Genomic DNA, 15,968 nt, shown 5'->3' on the forward strand with positions numbered 1-15,968 from the left:
AGAACACTTGACTATCACGCCGAGGACCTGGGATCAAATCCCACTCCCGACAAGCTCACAAAATGTGAGTTCTTCCTTCGGAAGGGAAGTAAAGCGTGGGTCCCGAGATGAACTAGCCTTGGGCTAAAAATCTCGTTAATACAACAACAACACATTGGTACGACATTGTGGTCTCGGATATTGAAATACAGCTCTAGGCACTCGGATTTTTCGAAACACACGATAGTCGGGCTTGTTCTCTCTCTCAATGGAAGGAGATTCTTAATCGAATTAATCCAAAAGATTGCTAAAATTGACGAAAAAATGGCACAAATATGGAGTCTATAGTTAGCCTAGTGGTTAAGGCTATGGATCGCCAATCCGGAGACGGCGGGTTCGATTCCCGTTCCGGTCGGGAAAATTTTCTCGACTCTCTGGGCATAGTGTATCATTGTGCTTGCCTCACAAGGTACAAAATTCATGCAATGGCAGGCAAAGAAAGCCCTCCAATTAATAACTGTGGAAGTGCTCAAAGAACACTAAGTTGGAGAGAGGCAGGCCAAGTTCCAGGAAGAACGTAGAGCCGTACAGAAGAAGAATGACCATTTTAGTTTCACAGATACCAGGGTAACATGTTAGTCAGCATGCTACGGGTGCAGTTCTTTCCATTAGTTTATCCCTCGTTCAATTTGCATGTTCAAATATATTTGATCGCAGTGTGCCGAGTATGAACTTCAACGCAAATTGATCACACTGTGGTGCTGCAATTTGGTTCTGAACTCCTATGCGCACAACATTGCTTGACATATATGGGAAATAGTTTCTGTCGACGCGAATAAAGCGGTATAGTCCCCGGAGTTCTGGAAAACCCGAAAATCTCCTACGTTAATACATTATTGAGCTGAGGAGGGGTGAAGTATAATAAAGTTTTTATTTCCTGTCATGGTCCTTGAGAAACTTAATCAGGAATGGCCAACTGATGGACTGACGACCAGACTCTACTCGTTTGGGCAATTCTATGATTTTCGATGGTTCACGCCGCTAACTCCGTTACTGTATTGTATTAAATTATATGATTGAAAATCTGGATTTTCCAAAACCCATGTTGACCGGAATGGTACGCTCAAATATGATTCATTCGATTCTCTACAACTTTCAAAACTTTTCAGCCTTTTGATATCTTTCAGCCTTTCGATACCTTTCAGCCTTCTGATGCTTTCAGCCTTTTGATTATTCAGCCTTATGTGTTTCAGCCTTTTAATCATTCAGCCTTATGTGATTCAGCCTTTTGTACGTAACCCGATTGTACTTAGATTGAACTAACATAAACTGCAAAAACATTACAAATTGGCTTAACAGTCATTTAACAAATAACGTTTTTCTGTGAAACTGGCCTTAGATGAGCGGAATCTGGTACCCTGATGGTAATCTTATTCCATTAAGAATACGAAGGGAAATACCTGAAAGACCCTCCCCCTGGATATTCGATCTTGACGCGATGGAAGGGCTTAACCCATTAGCACTTTTAGCGCCAGTTTATTCACCATCGCTTGTACATGAGCTAGATATATCTGGTTTACGAGTTGATCGCAAGTAAAGGAATCGGCTGTAAGTGCTAATGGGAACCAAAGGAGTATCCGTTGTGCATTTATCACAAGTCAAAGACAAGTTATAATTCAGCTTGCATATATACCTACTCTTTGCGTTCTTCGAATTTTCTCAAATTTAACAATAATTGTTAAATTTTACATAACACAAGAGTAGGTAGTGGAGGTCTCTGCGTTACACTCATCATTCATCACTTGAATTCGAAAGTACACAGGACAGGGGACGCTAGGATAAGTTGACTTACAGCCTTATAGATTAGGTTATGTGAACAATTAAATTCATTACCATTAGAAAATAATGGAATGATTAGGTAAAGATTAAACTGTTGATTTTAGAAATAAGTTTATATTTGTATTTCTTATTTTTATAGGTTTTGTAGGGATGAATATATAAAAGTTGACAAGTAATCTTTTTTTTATAGGTCAGCTGACTGAACTTTTTTTGTTTTTATGTCCTATACGATATTATAACACTGACCAAAAAAAAAAACAGGAATTTAGTTACATGTTTCTTTAGGACTTAGAACGGTTGACAATGTAAAGGGTTACGGTGGATATAAGAATACTTTGGACTGAGATGATCACAGATATGCAGAAGACGACTAGCGAAATTAACAACACAATTTGACACGACTATATTTGGGGCCGTTCATAAACCACGTAGACTTTTTGGGGGGAGGGGGGCCAAAGTCTACGCTCCATACAAATTTCAAAATTTTTGTATGGACAAAAGTCTACGAGGGGGGAGGGGGGGGGGGGGTCTGAGATGGCCAAATTTTGGTCTACGTGGTTTATGAACAGCCCCTTTTGACATATAGGGTTTGACTGATTTGCAACATCGAATGGAAGCTCAAAAAGTGTTATCTAACACTAATATAAAAGTTATTTGGGGATGATGCTGGTGCTGTCAATGACCAACATCGGTTATTGACACTATTGGTAATCAGCTTGAAATAATTTTCAGAATGTATTATAAAATAACTTATATATTATTTGATTGTTATTTGGAGAAGCTGCCAGAAAAACTAGTTGCCCATATCGGCTAAAAACGCTAGCTCTGGTAGCTGTCTCCGAATAGTTTTCAGAAATATCAAATCTTTAAAAACTAGCTATTACATTTTTTTGCTCTTCTTTGTAATATTTCTCAGGAATAGTACTTTGAAGGCGTTAACATAGACAGCCTTTTTTCTCTCTGAATGTTGTCCAGTGACCACGGAGATTTTCGATTATTGAAATATTGTTCAACTACCAATTTATCCTTGGAGCTTCCATTCGGCCAAAACACTAGTGCGATGGGAATAGTTGAAACACTGTATTTTTAAAAACTACTACGACCCAATACTAATTACTACACACTTTGCTCAAGTTGACGACATCGTCTAGTCCAGTGATCCTCAGGCCCATTTTTTCAACTGCTCGTATTGCAATGCCTGGGTCGATTTGTGAAACATTCAACACGTTATCCTTGATTATTTCTGGAGTAGAACAGCTTCCATAAGAAACATTGCAAGGAATTCTATGGTAACATAGAGAACTGGACATCACGTGCGGCCCGCGGGCCGCACTTTGGTGACCGCGGGTCTAGTCCATCGTGAGTATTGGTCCTAGTAGGGAGAGAGTTGGGAAAGGGTCCAGACTTTGCTATTAGCTGTCCTGCAGCTCCACCTGGTCACTCTACAAAAAAAACCTTTGGAGAATTCTGCGGAGGAATGCCAAGAGGAACTCTTGGAGGAATCCATGGAGAAACCCCTTGCGGTGTCATAAGAAGAATTTCTGGAGGAATCCCTGCATATGCTATAAAATCTATGTAAACATTGATGAAGCTGGAAGGTATAAATTCATCTAGAAACTGCTCTACGAGGATTTTCCAGAAATTCCGCCAGGGTTTCTTTCTGGAACTTTCTAGAAATACCTTTCGGAATGCCTTCCAGGATTTCTCACATGATTTCTTATGTATTTTTCACGTCATTTTTCTTGGTATTCTTTTCCCTAAATTCCTCCCGGAGATTCTACCGGATTCCTACCAGTATTTTTCCAATATTTGACCGATTATTTTCAAGTTCCTTCCTTGTGAATCTTCCAGGATACCTTAATTGCGATTCCTCCTTTTGTTTTTTTTTCTGGGAACTTGTTTCCATAATTTCTTCCAGAGGTTTTCTCGGAATTACTCCCAGAGTTTCTCGGGGGATTCCTCCTGCGTTTTGCCCAAAGACATTTTCGAGAGATTTCCATCAGGATCTTCACAAGAGTTTCTCTAAGGATATATCACAGTTGTTGTCGTGGAGTTTCTCCTGTAGATTATTCGCGATTTTTTTTTTCAGGTGCTCCTTTTGATTTTCTATAGGAGTTACTCCTTTTGATTCCTATAGGAGTTATTTCTAGGATTTCTACAAAAGCTTCTTTCCAAGATTTCTTAAGAAGTTTTCCGCGGAGGAGTTTCTCCCGGATTTGTTTTCGAAGTTTCTCCTTACAACATGTAATTTCTACTAGAAATTTTCGCGAGCTTTCTTCCAGTGTTTCTTTCTAGATTTCTACATAAATTTAAGCTGGGACATATCTTTAAGGTCTTACGGGATTTCCAGTGAAATTCCACCAGCAATTTCTCTCGAATACTACTCTCAGGAAACTCCTTCCGATGTTTGTTCTGGAATGTCTCAGAGTTTTTATAAATTTACCCTGGACTTTCTCATAAGTTTTTTTTTTGCCGGAGAGCCTTTTGGGATTTCTGCAGGAGCCATTGTTGATATTTCTCATGAAGTTCTTTCTTTTTCAGAGCTTTTTCGAGGCTTTTCATCGTTGTTGCCCATCAGATTTCTTGCAGTGATCTTCCTGGAATGTTGTGGGAAAGGTTTATAAAAATAATAAGGTCTGGCATTCGATTTGAATAGACCGACTCTACATAGGAACTTCTATTCTAATCGAACGCCTGAAGTATTATAATTATTGTAAGTATTGTAATCTACTTTACAGGTTTGTGTAAAAAGTACAAAGCTCGCACCCGTTTGTTTTGTTGCATTCTTTTATGCCGCTGTTTTACGGGTATTACAAGTTTTATTTATGTGTTAAATGTGCTATTTTAACTTGTAAATATTCCTCTAATATTAATGCACATTTATAGGGTTCTGGCCACGGGTGTGCTATGGTGATCTGATTTTGTTGCCGCTTATCATGCCCAACCAGAGCCCACTAATACAAATATTCACTCAATACAGCAGCGGGAGAAAATAAGGAAAAACGCACTTTGACGAACAATGTTTGCGAAAGAGAGGTTGTGTCTCTTTTCACAAACAGTTCCCATTCTCTGTAGGAACTTTACCTAAACATGAACACTCTCAAATTGAATATTATAAAATATGCCGCTTTTTCAGGATCAACACTTTTATGAGATCTAATGTGATGCAAGCGTTCTGCACCATTTCATTCATTTATTTAGTTAACATCAAATTCATGATAATACTGAATCAACAATTTGCCGCCATAATACTCGATTTGCAGCTGCAGCTCTCCAACGTCGGTCACGCCCAACACTCGCCAGATCACGCTCCACCTGGTCCGCCCATCGTGCTCTCTGCGCTCCACGCCTTCTTGTACCAACCGGATGGTTAGCAAACACCAACTTTGCAGGATTGTTGTCCGGCATTCTTGCAACATGCCCTGCCCACCGTATCCTTCCGGCTTTGGCTACCTTCTGGATGCTGGGTTCGCCATAAAGTGCAGCGAGCTCGTGGTTCATCCTTCTCCGCCACACACCGTTCTCCTGCACGCCGCCGAAGATCGTCCTTAGCACCCGTCGCTCGAAAACTCCGAGTGCTTGCATGTCCTCCTCGAGCATCGTCCACGTCTCGTGCCCGTAGAGAACCACCGGTCTTATTAACGTCTTGTACATGGTACATTTGGTGCGGGGGTGAATCTTTTTTGACCGCAGTTTCTTCTGGAGCCCATAGTAGGCACGACTTCCACTGATGATGCGCCTTCGTATTTCACGGCTCACGTTATTGTCAGCCGTTAGCAAGGAACCGAGGTAGACGAATTCTTCTACCACCTCGAAAGTATCCCCGTCTATCGTAACATTGCTGCCAAGGCTTGTCCTGTCTCGCTCAGTCCCACCTACCAGCATGTACTTTGTCTTAGCCGCATTCACCACCAGTCCGACCTTTGCTGCTTCACGTTTCAGGCGGGTGTACTGTTCTGCCACCGTTCCAAATGTCCTAGCAATAATATCCATGTCATCCGCAAAACATACAAATTGGCTGGATTTCGTGAAGATCGTACCCCGGCTGTTGAGCCCGGCTCGTCGCATAACACCTTCCAGGGCGATGTTGAATAGTAGGCAGGAAAGTCCATCACCTTGTCGTAGTCCCCGTCGAGATTCAAATGAACTGGATAGTTCACCCGAAATCCTTACGCTGTTCTGCACACCGTCCATCGTTGCTCTTATCAGTCTAGTCAGCTTCCCGGGAAAGCGTTCTGCACCAATATCCCTCGTAAAAAGGTAAACATTCAAATTTCACGACTGTGTTGGTGAATATTTTGGCTGGAGCATAAATTTATGCTCCACGTAAGGAGGCACAATCCAAACTGTCAAACTCCATAGTGAAAAAATAGGTAGCCGTCCCCTTGGTTCTGGCAGAATGGAAGCCTGCAATCCTATTTCGATTGCCAACATTCAGGCCATTTCGGGCCGCGATTAAGTACTAGAGATGTAAACCTCTCCCTGGCACAGACTTCAAGTTATAGAACTCTAGTGATGAAACCGGAATCGGGATGCCCCTTAGGATTAGAAATTCCTAGACAAAATTCAAGCTATGAAAGCAACTAATGCTGCGAACGAAAGGCAACCTGCCAGAGAAAATACGATACAGGATTGACTGATGGACCAACAACATTAATGAAACCTCGTCATCCTGTTATTGGAAACACAGCGTAACAAAAAATAACTTTTTGTCTGTCTCAAGAGCAAACTTATGTGTCTCCGAAGGATTTTGGGCCGCTGAATCCGAATCCGGGCTCAGGTTTGCTCTAAAACGTCACAATTTTGAGCTATACCTCAATTTATAGGGCAAAATATGCGATTTTGGGCTTTTTTGACTGCTAGCCATTAAGCAAGCAAAAATTTTTTTCAAGCAATCAAAAGGTAAATTGGTCAATTAACATCTAAATTAACGACTCATGCAAAATATTTCGTTTTACCAAATCGAATTTAATAGTTTTAAGCGATTTATGTTAGGTACGATATTTCCCATACAAGTCATCCTCCAAAAGTTGCATGCAAGTTTTCATACTAATATAAAATGCTTAAATCTATCAAATTTGATTCCGTAAAACGAAATATTTGTCATGAGTCGTTAATTTAGATGTTAATTGACCAATTAACCTTTTGATTGCTTAAAAAAAATATTTCCAAGCTTAATGGTTTGCAGTCAAAAAAGCCCAAAATCGCATATTTTGCCCTATAAATTGAGGTATAGCTCAAAATTGTGACGTGTTGGAGCAAATCTGAGCACGGATTCGGATTCAGCGGCCCAAAATCCTTCGGAGACACATAAGTTTGCTCTTGAGACAAAAAAATGTTGCGCTGTGAAATTGTTATCCAATAGGATAACAGGGCAACATTTATGTTCTGTGTTGTATTTGACCAAGTGTGATGTCCCAATTTATTACGCATTTGTAGTGTTCCACTACAATATGTTATATTTTAATAGGTATGCGTTTGTAGTGCTTCATTATTTTTTTCGTAATACGGTTTCATGACTCTGCGGCCTAGTTCTACGGCATGGCTTCTATGACTGAGCATCATAATGTTTCATAAAAGTGAACAAGAAAAAGTTTGTCATAACGTCTTTGGCAACCATGACTTTTTTTTATAAAAATTCATGAAGCGGCAAATTTTATTACTTTTTCGTCATGTTTTTGGAAACGGATTTTTACCCATGAGATATTATTTTTTACAGATTTTCTCATGATTATTCCCAGAGCTCTTACCGGAATCTTTTACCAGAAATTTTCCCGAGATTTTGGATGCTGCTTATGGGTTTTCTGTAATAGTTGTTCCCAGAGCTCTTGCAGGGATTTTCCCGGAACTTTGTTTCGGAATGTCTTCTGGGATAACTCACAACATTCCTTGTAAGAAATTCCCGGAGAATTATCGGAAGGAAGCCAAGTGCAATCTGACAAAAAGCTCCGCAAAGACTAAATAATGGACAGGCCCTTATTAAAATTTAATTTATGACTGTTTTTGAGACGTTTCAGAACCGATTTGTAAACGAACTTTTTGGTTAACTGAAAGCATTCTCGAAATGTTTCTTACCAAATCTTTGAAGTTCTGATGGTAGTTTTCGAAAACAAAAAAAAATTAAAAGGAATACAAGACAAATTATCCTAGAAAATATCTGGCAGAGCATGTGTAGAGCATTCCACGCCTTTCCTTCTGACAGCCAGATTAGTGGCGAACATCAACTTTACAGAGTTTTCCGGCATTCTTGCAACATGCCCTGCCCATCATATCCTTCCAAGTTTGGCCATCTTCTGGATGCTGGGTCGCAACATGTTCTTCGCGTCTCTCGTACGCTTCGCTCGCATGATGCTAGAGTCTAGTACCGTTGTTGACAGCGCCGTTACAGGCAGTGCTGAAAATGTCATTTCGTAATCTCTAAATTCAATCACATCCAGCTCATTTTAGGAGCTCAACCTGAGAATTTGGTATATAAAAAACTTGTGCGGTAAGGTAAATGTCACGGACTACCCTCGAAAAATGGCAATTGATATTCACCATGAATATCATTGGCATTTTCCGAAGATTTATCTTGGTCTCCTTGGTCTCCAGGAACTCTATGGTCTCCATAGGAGCTCTCTGGTCACCAGAGGAGAGCTTTGGCCTCCAGAGGATTCCATAGAGTCCAGAGGAGCACTCTGGTCTCTACAGGAGTGCTCTGGTCTCCAAAAGAGAGCTCCAGTCTCCAGAGGATAGCTCCAGTCTCCAGAAGAGAGCTATGGTCTCCCCAGGAGAGCTTTGGCTTCCAGGGGAGACCTTTAGTCTCCAGAGGAATGCTTTTGTGTCCAGAGCTGAATTCTGAAGAATTCGAAAGCTCCATGAACTCGAGAAAAGATCCTTGTGGTCTTTGGAAAAGTTTCGTGCGCTTTTTAACCATCCTTGTGCATTAGGGTCGTTTTTGACCCAAACCGTACACCGTACGTCGGCGAGCTGTTCTCAACGGGATCCTGAGAAGCTTTTCGTAGATTAGGGAAACACTCTTTGCTGTAAAGACACTCTCTACGCTGCAGAGATAATCTATGGACTTCAGACAAGCTTCGTGAGCTCGAGATGGGCTCTGTAAGCTACAGTTACACTAGTTTACTGCATTTTTGAACTCGGTAAGCTGATGATTGTTTTTGGTGTAGAATCATGCCCTGAGTTCGAAAACGCGAAGGAAAAAAATACAGTAGAGAGGAAATTTTTTCGACTTTCCATACAAGGTTGATGATTTGAAATCGATTTTTGTTCTATTTTTAAGCAAAGTCGCTCACTTCATATATCTCATTCTCCGTAATCAATGCTCCGATTGAGCTGAATTTTTTACTGTATCTCGCCTACATATAATATGTCAAATGAACGTTGAGAAATAATTTTTAAATTGATTTTTTCTTATTGAAAAAATACATTTCTTCATATATTTTTGGAAAATTTGCGAAAATTTAAGAATATCGTCCCCAAAACTCGTCAATATCTTGAATTTCATCAATCTGACGCAAAACCTGCATTCAGATGATTGAATGGTATTATATTCAGCTTTTAATTTATGGAAAAAGATTTAAAATTGGTTGAACAAAACGCAAGATATTTGAATTTTATTAAATTCCATATTTTAAAAAGTTGTAAAACTCGATATTGAGCTAAAACTCAAAAACTGTTCTACTTTAAATTTTTTGAAGCACGGTTTCGAAATCAGCGCTAAATTATGCTTCAAACATTTTGGTCGTTGACAGAAGTTCACGACTTTCGTTTTATTTTGTAAACTAGTGTTATCAGCGTAAACTCATAAAAAAAGATCTGCTAACTGCGGAGTTACGTAGTCTCCTGATGAGCTACGTGTGCTCCAGAGGAACAATGGTGGCTCTAGAGGAGTTCTTTTTGGATCGAGAAGAGCTCTGCGGTCTACATAGAACTTTATCGGTGCCTTCTGGACCCAGAAAAGTGCAGTAGACTTGAGAGAAGATCTCAAGAGAGCATTGAGTAGTCTTTTAAGAAATTCTTCTCAGTTTGCAGAGAAGTAGGTACTCTGGATTCTAGAGTTGTCCTTCACAATGTAGAGAATGCATGTGGGCTTCAGACAAGCTTCATGAGTTGGAGGTGAAGTCTATAAGCTCCAAGTGAGATCCGCGAGCTCAAAGAAAGTTCTGATGGCTGAAAAGGAGTACCATACGATATATTCTGAGGACTCTGTGGGGTCCATAGGAGGTCTGGGACTCCAGAGTAGCTATGTTGGCTGAAAATGCTCCAGAGGAGCTATGTTGGTTCAAGAGGAGGTCTGTTGGCTCAAAGAGAGCTCTATGGTCTACAGATGACTTTTTTGGAGTTTTATGGAAACATTCAGTAGGCTTCAGAGAAGATCTCAAGAGAGCTTTCAGTAGTCTCTTGAGAAGTTTTTCCCAGTTTGCAGAGAAACACTCTGGGATCTTGAGACGTTCTCTACACTCTACACAGTGCTTCAGACAAGCTTCATGAGATCGATATCATGGACTCTGTTGGTGTTCCATATGAGACCGGTGAGCTTCAGATTATCAGCGTGGTCTACAAAGGAGCACTCTGTGAGTCTCAGCTGAATATACATTTTGGAAAACTGTGGGTTCCAAAGGAGCTTTGGAGCTCTCGATGGGCTACGTGTGCTCCAGAGGAACTATGGTGGGTGACTCTAGAGAAGCTCTTTTGGCTCCATAAGAGCTATGTTGTGTTTTAAATGTTTGTCTCTGCTCAATTAGTGAATCGTGGATTTTTTCCTGGAATTATTTTCAAGCCTTTAAAAATCGAGGAATTTCAATTTTGTTAACGAGTAGACACCCTGAATAATAGATTGCCAGATTAGTAGTTTTCTGATAGCCTTCATCCATTTTGTGTTAGGTATACTCAATATCTTTTTCTTTCATGTTTCTTTCCAGCTCCGGCACCTCCACCACCTGCTCCGGATGACGAATCGGAACAGAGTCAGAAGACTGCCGAGGAGCTTGCATTCGACGAACAATTCCGCAAGTGGGAGGAAGAGTTTGACAACTGGAAGCGGAAGAATGCCAACCACCCGGACAGAAACGCATACCTCGAGTACGAGAAGAAGTTCATCGAGTGTCGCAAGAAGTTGCTGGAAAGACGCGAACACTTGCGCAATAAGCGACTGGAGGAAATCGCGGCTGCCAAGGCGGCTGCGTCCGCTAGTGTCACGAGTGTTGCCTCGTCCGGAAGCTATCAGTACGGTCAACCGCCGCCTCCGCCACCACCGGAGGAGGAATCTGGTGGGGCGGAAGTGGGATTGTTTAAAAATGCCCTCAGTGGAGGCGCGGCCAGTGGCGGTGGAATCCCCGGATTGGATTTCATCAATGAGGACGATAAGCCGGCGAATGAGATCGACGAGGAAGTTATGGAGGTCATTAATCTTGAAGAAGAAAATGAAGACAAGACGAACATGGGACAATTGAAGCAGGATAATACGAAGCCACCGGCAAATCCAGTAAACGCATTAGCGTCGTTATTGAAGGATCCAAAAGTAAGCGCATTGCTGAATGTTATTTCCGGTAACAACAATGGCCAAGGTGTAGCTTTGACTAATCCTGTTAATCACGAATTGCTTCAGCAAATTCAAAACGCTGCAGGTGCAGTCATCAATGCAAACCAGAACGGCAGTTCCGGTAAAATCACTCCCATGCAAAACATAGCACGTGCTCCGGAAGTTCATACACCGCTTTCGGAGGAACGGAGTCGCACTTCCTTCCATGACGACCGCCGCTCGGTAGTCTCAATGGATGACCGCAGTCATGATTTCGATGACTTCCATCGCAACCAACCGCCACCGCCACGTGATTTCACTCAAGGACCTCCTCCGAATCGTTTCGGTGGTGGATCTTTTGGCGGCGGCTTTGACGCTAGTGTTCCTCCTCCGCTGCTGGGCATTGACCTAAGTCGGCCTCCACCGCCAATTGGATCGCACCCAGTGCCACGACCTTACAGATCGGATCAGCCATCGCCGGCACCGAGTAGCTGCTCATCAACTTCTCGTCAGCGTCAGCCTCGATGGGCTGGAGCAAACCGTGACATTAAACAAGAACCCGGCCCGGAACGTGAGCACGAACCGTTCCGAAATGATTTCAGCCAACGTCCTCCGGTTAAAGAGGAACCATTCAACGGTTCCAACTGTCCTCCTCCTGGCGAAGACGAAGACGACGACAACTGGAAGTACTATGACGGACACCAGGATGAGCTGCAAATCGATCCGGAACTCGGAACGCCCTGTGCGGTTCCGAAACCGGAATGGATGACGGAGGACGAGTATGAGGAAATTTACGACCGCTACGAAAACGTAGAAGTGTTCGAAGAACGGAAGACCAAAATGATACTTGCCATTGAGCTACTCAAGCAGAAAAAGGACCGTGAAAAGGAACAGACAATGCTCGAAATGCCCAAGAATCGCCCGTTCCAGCAGGGTGGCAATAATGGTGGGGAAAGTCGCTGGCAAGGAGGAATGCCCAAACCCGTCAAAGAGGAACCCGGACAGAAGAGGGCTAACCCATTTGCTGGCGATGATGACTTCTTCAGACCGAAGCAGGTGATTGACTATTCCAACGGAAGACCAACGGTGTTCGACTATGGCCACAGTAGCAGTGGTCCGGTGTCAAAAGACGTTGACGAGAGGACTCAGGATTGGCGAAGTAATGTTGGTGGTGGTGGCGGTGGAGGTAATCCGGACATCAGCAGAAAAGACGAAGATCTACGTTTCGGTCAGCGGAACAACGATTGGCGGAATATGGACAGGCGAGGCGATCGAGACGAACGGCAACCACCGCCATTCCATCGCGGTGGACCTCGAGGAGGACGTGGAGGAGGAGGAGGCGGCGGCGGCGGCGGAGGCCGAGGACGTAGGTTCCCTTTTATTAAGAATTATAACCATGGGGTTGGTATGGGGTCCACTGATAGTTCAAGAGGAAAGAAGATTGGCAAATGAAACAAAACACACTTGGAGTTCACTACAATGTCCGGAACTGTACGACACACCTTTGTCCAAGTTAGGGAATTTTAGACAGTATTCTTCGTATTTGTTCGTGCACTAATTTGCATGTCCATTACGGAAGAAAATTCCATTCCCGCTCTAAACCCCCTTGTCGATCCATTCGTACTACACATTAGGAGGGAATGCTTCAATAAAACCAAATACTATCATTCGATTAACCTGTTAGATTTCGATTCAATTTGTGAACTCCTTTATCAGACCCATAGGGGACGCGATCATTGCGATGGTCTCAGAGCTATGGAATCGAAGGAGCGATAGGTTGAACATGGAACTGTTAGATTTTTCATTAAAGAATGGAAGGATATTCGACCCATTTGTTATGGTTTTCAATACTGTTTCCGAAGGTTTTTTTTTTTCTATGAAGTCCTGGTCCTTGTTCGATTGGAAGGCTCAGAATGTCATGTCATGCGAGGTACTGCTAGGGTGCGGGACTGTGACATCACTTAATTCCAATCTTTTTTTTCAGTTCCTAATGCCGTTCACGCCATGTAAAACAAATGGGGTGAACAGAATTAGGAATCGAAAAAAGTGATTGGAATTGGGTGATGTCGCGGTACCTAATCATTACTTATCTCTATTATTGAGATTTACAGCCGTCGGCTGAATCATCTTGTATTAACAGGAAGAAGGAGACTGACTACCAGATTGGAAACCTGATTGAGAATTTCATTCGTAGATGTAAGAGTAGGGTAGCAGTAGGTCGGCTCCAGAGACACATTTTCCTCCATTTGGAAAATTTGTGTCATCGCCATGAACACGAGCCTATTCATCATTTACCTGAGGGAGAGTGAAAGAAAAAAAAAGAAGGGAAAGGGGAAAAAATAGGTAAGGGATTAGGGTCGTCATACATGTCTAAACATACTACAATGGATTCACAGCGCCCTGAAAAGGGCACTGTGATAACGCATAAAGCGTAAAGAAAGCCGATAGCTCTTCACCACAGCGGGTCACGAACAACAAAACATCCTGAAGATTCAGGTTTCTGAAGTCGGTTTCTGAAGTGTTTACCGAGTACTCAGAAACGCAGTTGCACAAAAACTGGACAGGTGCATATCAAATGATACAAACTTCCATAATCGGATTCACAGCTATCACATACAAATGAATCAGCTTGCTGAATATTCGCCATGTGATAGCTGAGTCGACAGTGGTCAGTCAATACTTTGACCAGCATGCTGCAATTCTGCTTAGACAGATTTGTTAGATACTCTGCCACCCCTAAAGATGACTCAAAACAATTTTGTTTGACCACATTACTCCAAGCTATTCCAGTATTGTTTGTGTTGAGTAGTAGCCAAGGTGTGAATCTGAAGCTTTACCCAACACTTCGATATCGGAATAGCTGGCTCAGGGCCAATGAAGTCATGTGATGCTCCAGTGCGAGCTAGCTCATCAGCCATTTCATTTCCAGCGATGGAAGAATGGCCAGGTACCCATAGAAGGTGTACGGCGTTTGCTGAATTCAGCTCCTCGTTTTGAGTTCGACAAGCATTAACTAATTTTGACCTAGAGTTGGCCAAAGCAAGTGCTTTAATATCAGCCTGGCTATCTGAACAGAAGTATATTACTTTGCCCATTACATGCTGCTGAAGTGCTGATTGCACTCCGCACATAAGAGCAAAGATTTCAGCCTGAAAAACGGTGCAGTGTCTACCAAGTGAATAAGACTGATGCAACCTTAGCTCACGAGAATAAACACTAGCACCTGCTCGACCTTCGGGAAGGGAGACATACGATGCCTTCTGAAATACTTCTTGAAGATGTCCACTCTTCCCGGGAAGGGAATTTCGTGGAGAATGTCCTATATGGAAAATTACAAGCAATTGTTAGATCACTTGGAGCAAAAACCACTTTGTCCCAATTCACCAATAGTGGAAACAACGAGGTGTGTGTTGATCAGCGGTTCACAGGAGTTTCCTCTAGTAAACCGAGTACCGATAGGCGGTAAGTGCAAGAAAGTGCTATTTATTTGAGATGAATGTGTAGTGGGGCAACGTCAAAGAGAACTTCGAGCGCTGCCGTGGAAGGTTGAAAAGAACGCTCCAGACATCGCCATTAAGCACACCCTTTAGAGATGGCCTAATTTTTATTGGACCGTTCTCACTTCGCCCTTTTGCCACCACACAAGACATCCATAGGCCAATATTGGCCGAACAACAGTTGTACTTGCGTTTTAGACACCAAAGTTTTACCAAGGGTTCACCGGCATTGCCAGAAAGTCATGCTAGCTTTCTTGATTCTGAACTCAATATGAGGTGTCCAGGAAAGCTTGTAATCAAGAATAACTCCAACGTATCTTACCTGTTCAGTCACATCGATTTCAGAATCAAAGAGACATAAAGGTCGAACGCCATTACGGTTTCGCCTTTCCGTAAAAAGAACAATAGATGTTTTACTCGGATTAACCGAAAGGCCATATTGGCGACACCAACCCTCAACTACCTGAAGGGCGCTTTCCATCAGGTCGGTGGTGATACACATACCAACTAACAATGGTAGGTAGTCGTCGGCAAAACCATAACTAAGAAAACCGCTATTATTGAGTTGCCTCAATAGCGTATCTGCTACGAGATTCCACAAAAGTGGTGAGAAGACTCCCCCTTGGGGGCATCCACAAACGCTCAATTTCCTAATCGCTGCCTGACGCAATGTCGAGAAGAGATGTCGGTTTTTGAACATTTGGTAAATCCAATTGGAAATCATTGGAGATATACCATGACTCCGTACTTTCAATATGGCAACGGAAGGCACATTGTCACAAGCACCCTCGATATCTAAGAAAACACCCAAACAAGATTGCTTTTGAGTGAATTCTCTCTCAATATCGTAAACAACCTTGTGTAAGTAAAATAGTCGCAGTGAACTTTCCAGATTGGTAAGCAAGTTGGTTCACATGAAGAGGCATGCTGGCCAGATGAACATCACGGATGTGATGATCGACAATGCGTTCTAAGCATTTCAGAAGAAAAGAGGTCAAACAGATAGGTCTGAAACTCTTTGCTTCTTCATACGACGCTAGACCCACTTTCGGAATAAACTTTACAGTAATATCCCGCCAGGATTTGGGAATATACCCTGTAGCAAAACTGCAAACAAGTAGTTTTTTCAAAAC

At 42.4% G+C, this 15,968-nt stretch overlaps 1 protein-coding gene across 3 annotated transcripts in view; it reads left to right on the forward strand.

The window, feature by feature from the left end:
• LOC109421800 (YLP motif-containing protein 1) overlaps window positions 1-15,968 on the forward strand; it is a 38,000-nt gene that overhangs the window by 8,946 nt on the left and 13,086 nt on the right. For all 3 annotated transcript variants that reach the window (XM_029852208.2, XM_062858499.1, XM_062858498.1), the window contains exon 3: window positions 10,740-12,704. In XM_029852208.2, coding sequence (XP_029708068.2) covers window positions 10,740-12,704 — 1,965 coding nt within the window. The remainder of the gene's footprint in view (window positions 1-10,739; window positions 12,705-15,968) is intronic.

The sequence above is a fragment of the Aedes albopictus genome, chromosome 3 (genome assembly GCF_035046485.1).
Source record: "Aedes albopictus strain Foshan chromosome 3, AalbF5, whole genome shotgun sequence".
In the NCBI taxonomy this organism is placed as follows: Eukaryota; Metazoa; Arthropoda; class Insecta; order Diptera; family Culicidae; genus Aedes; species Aedes albopictus.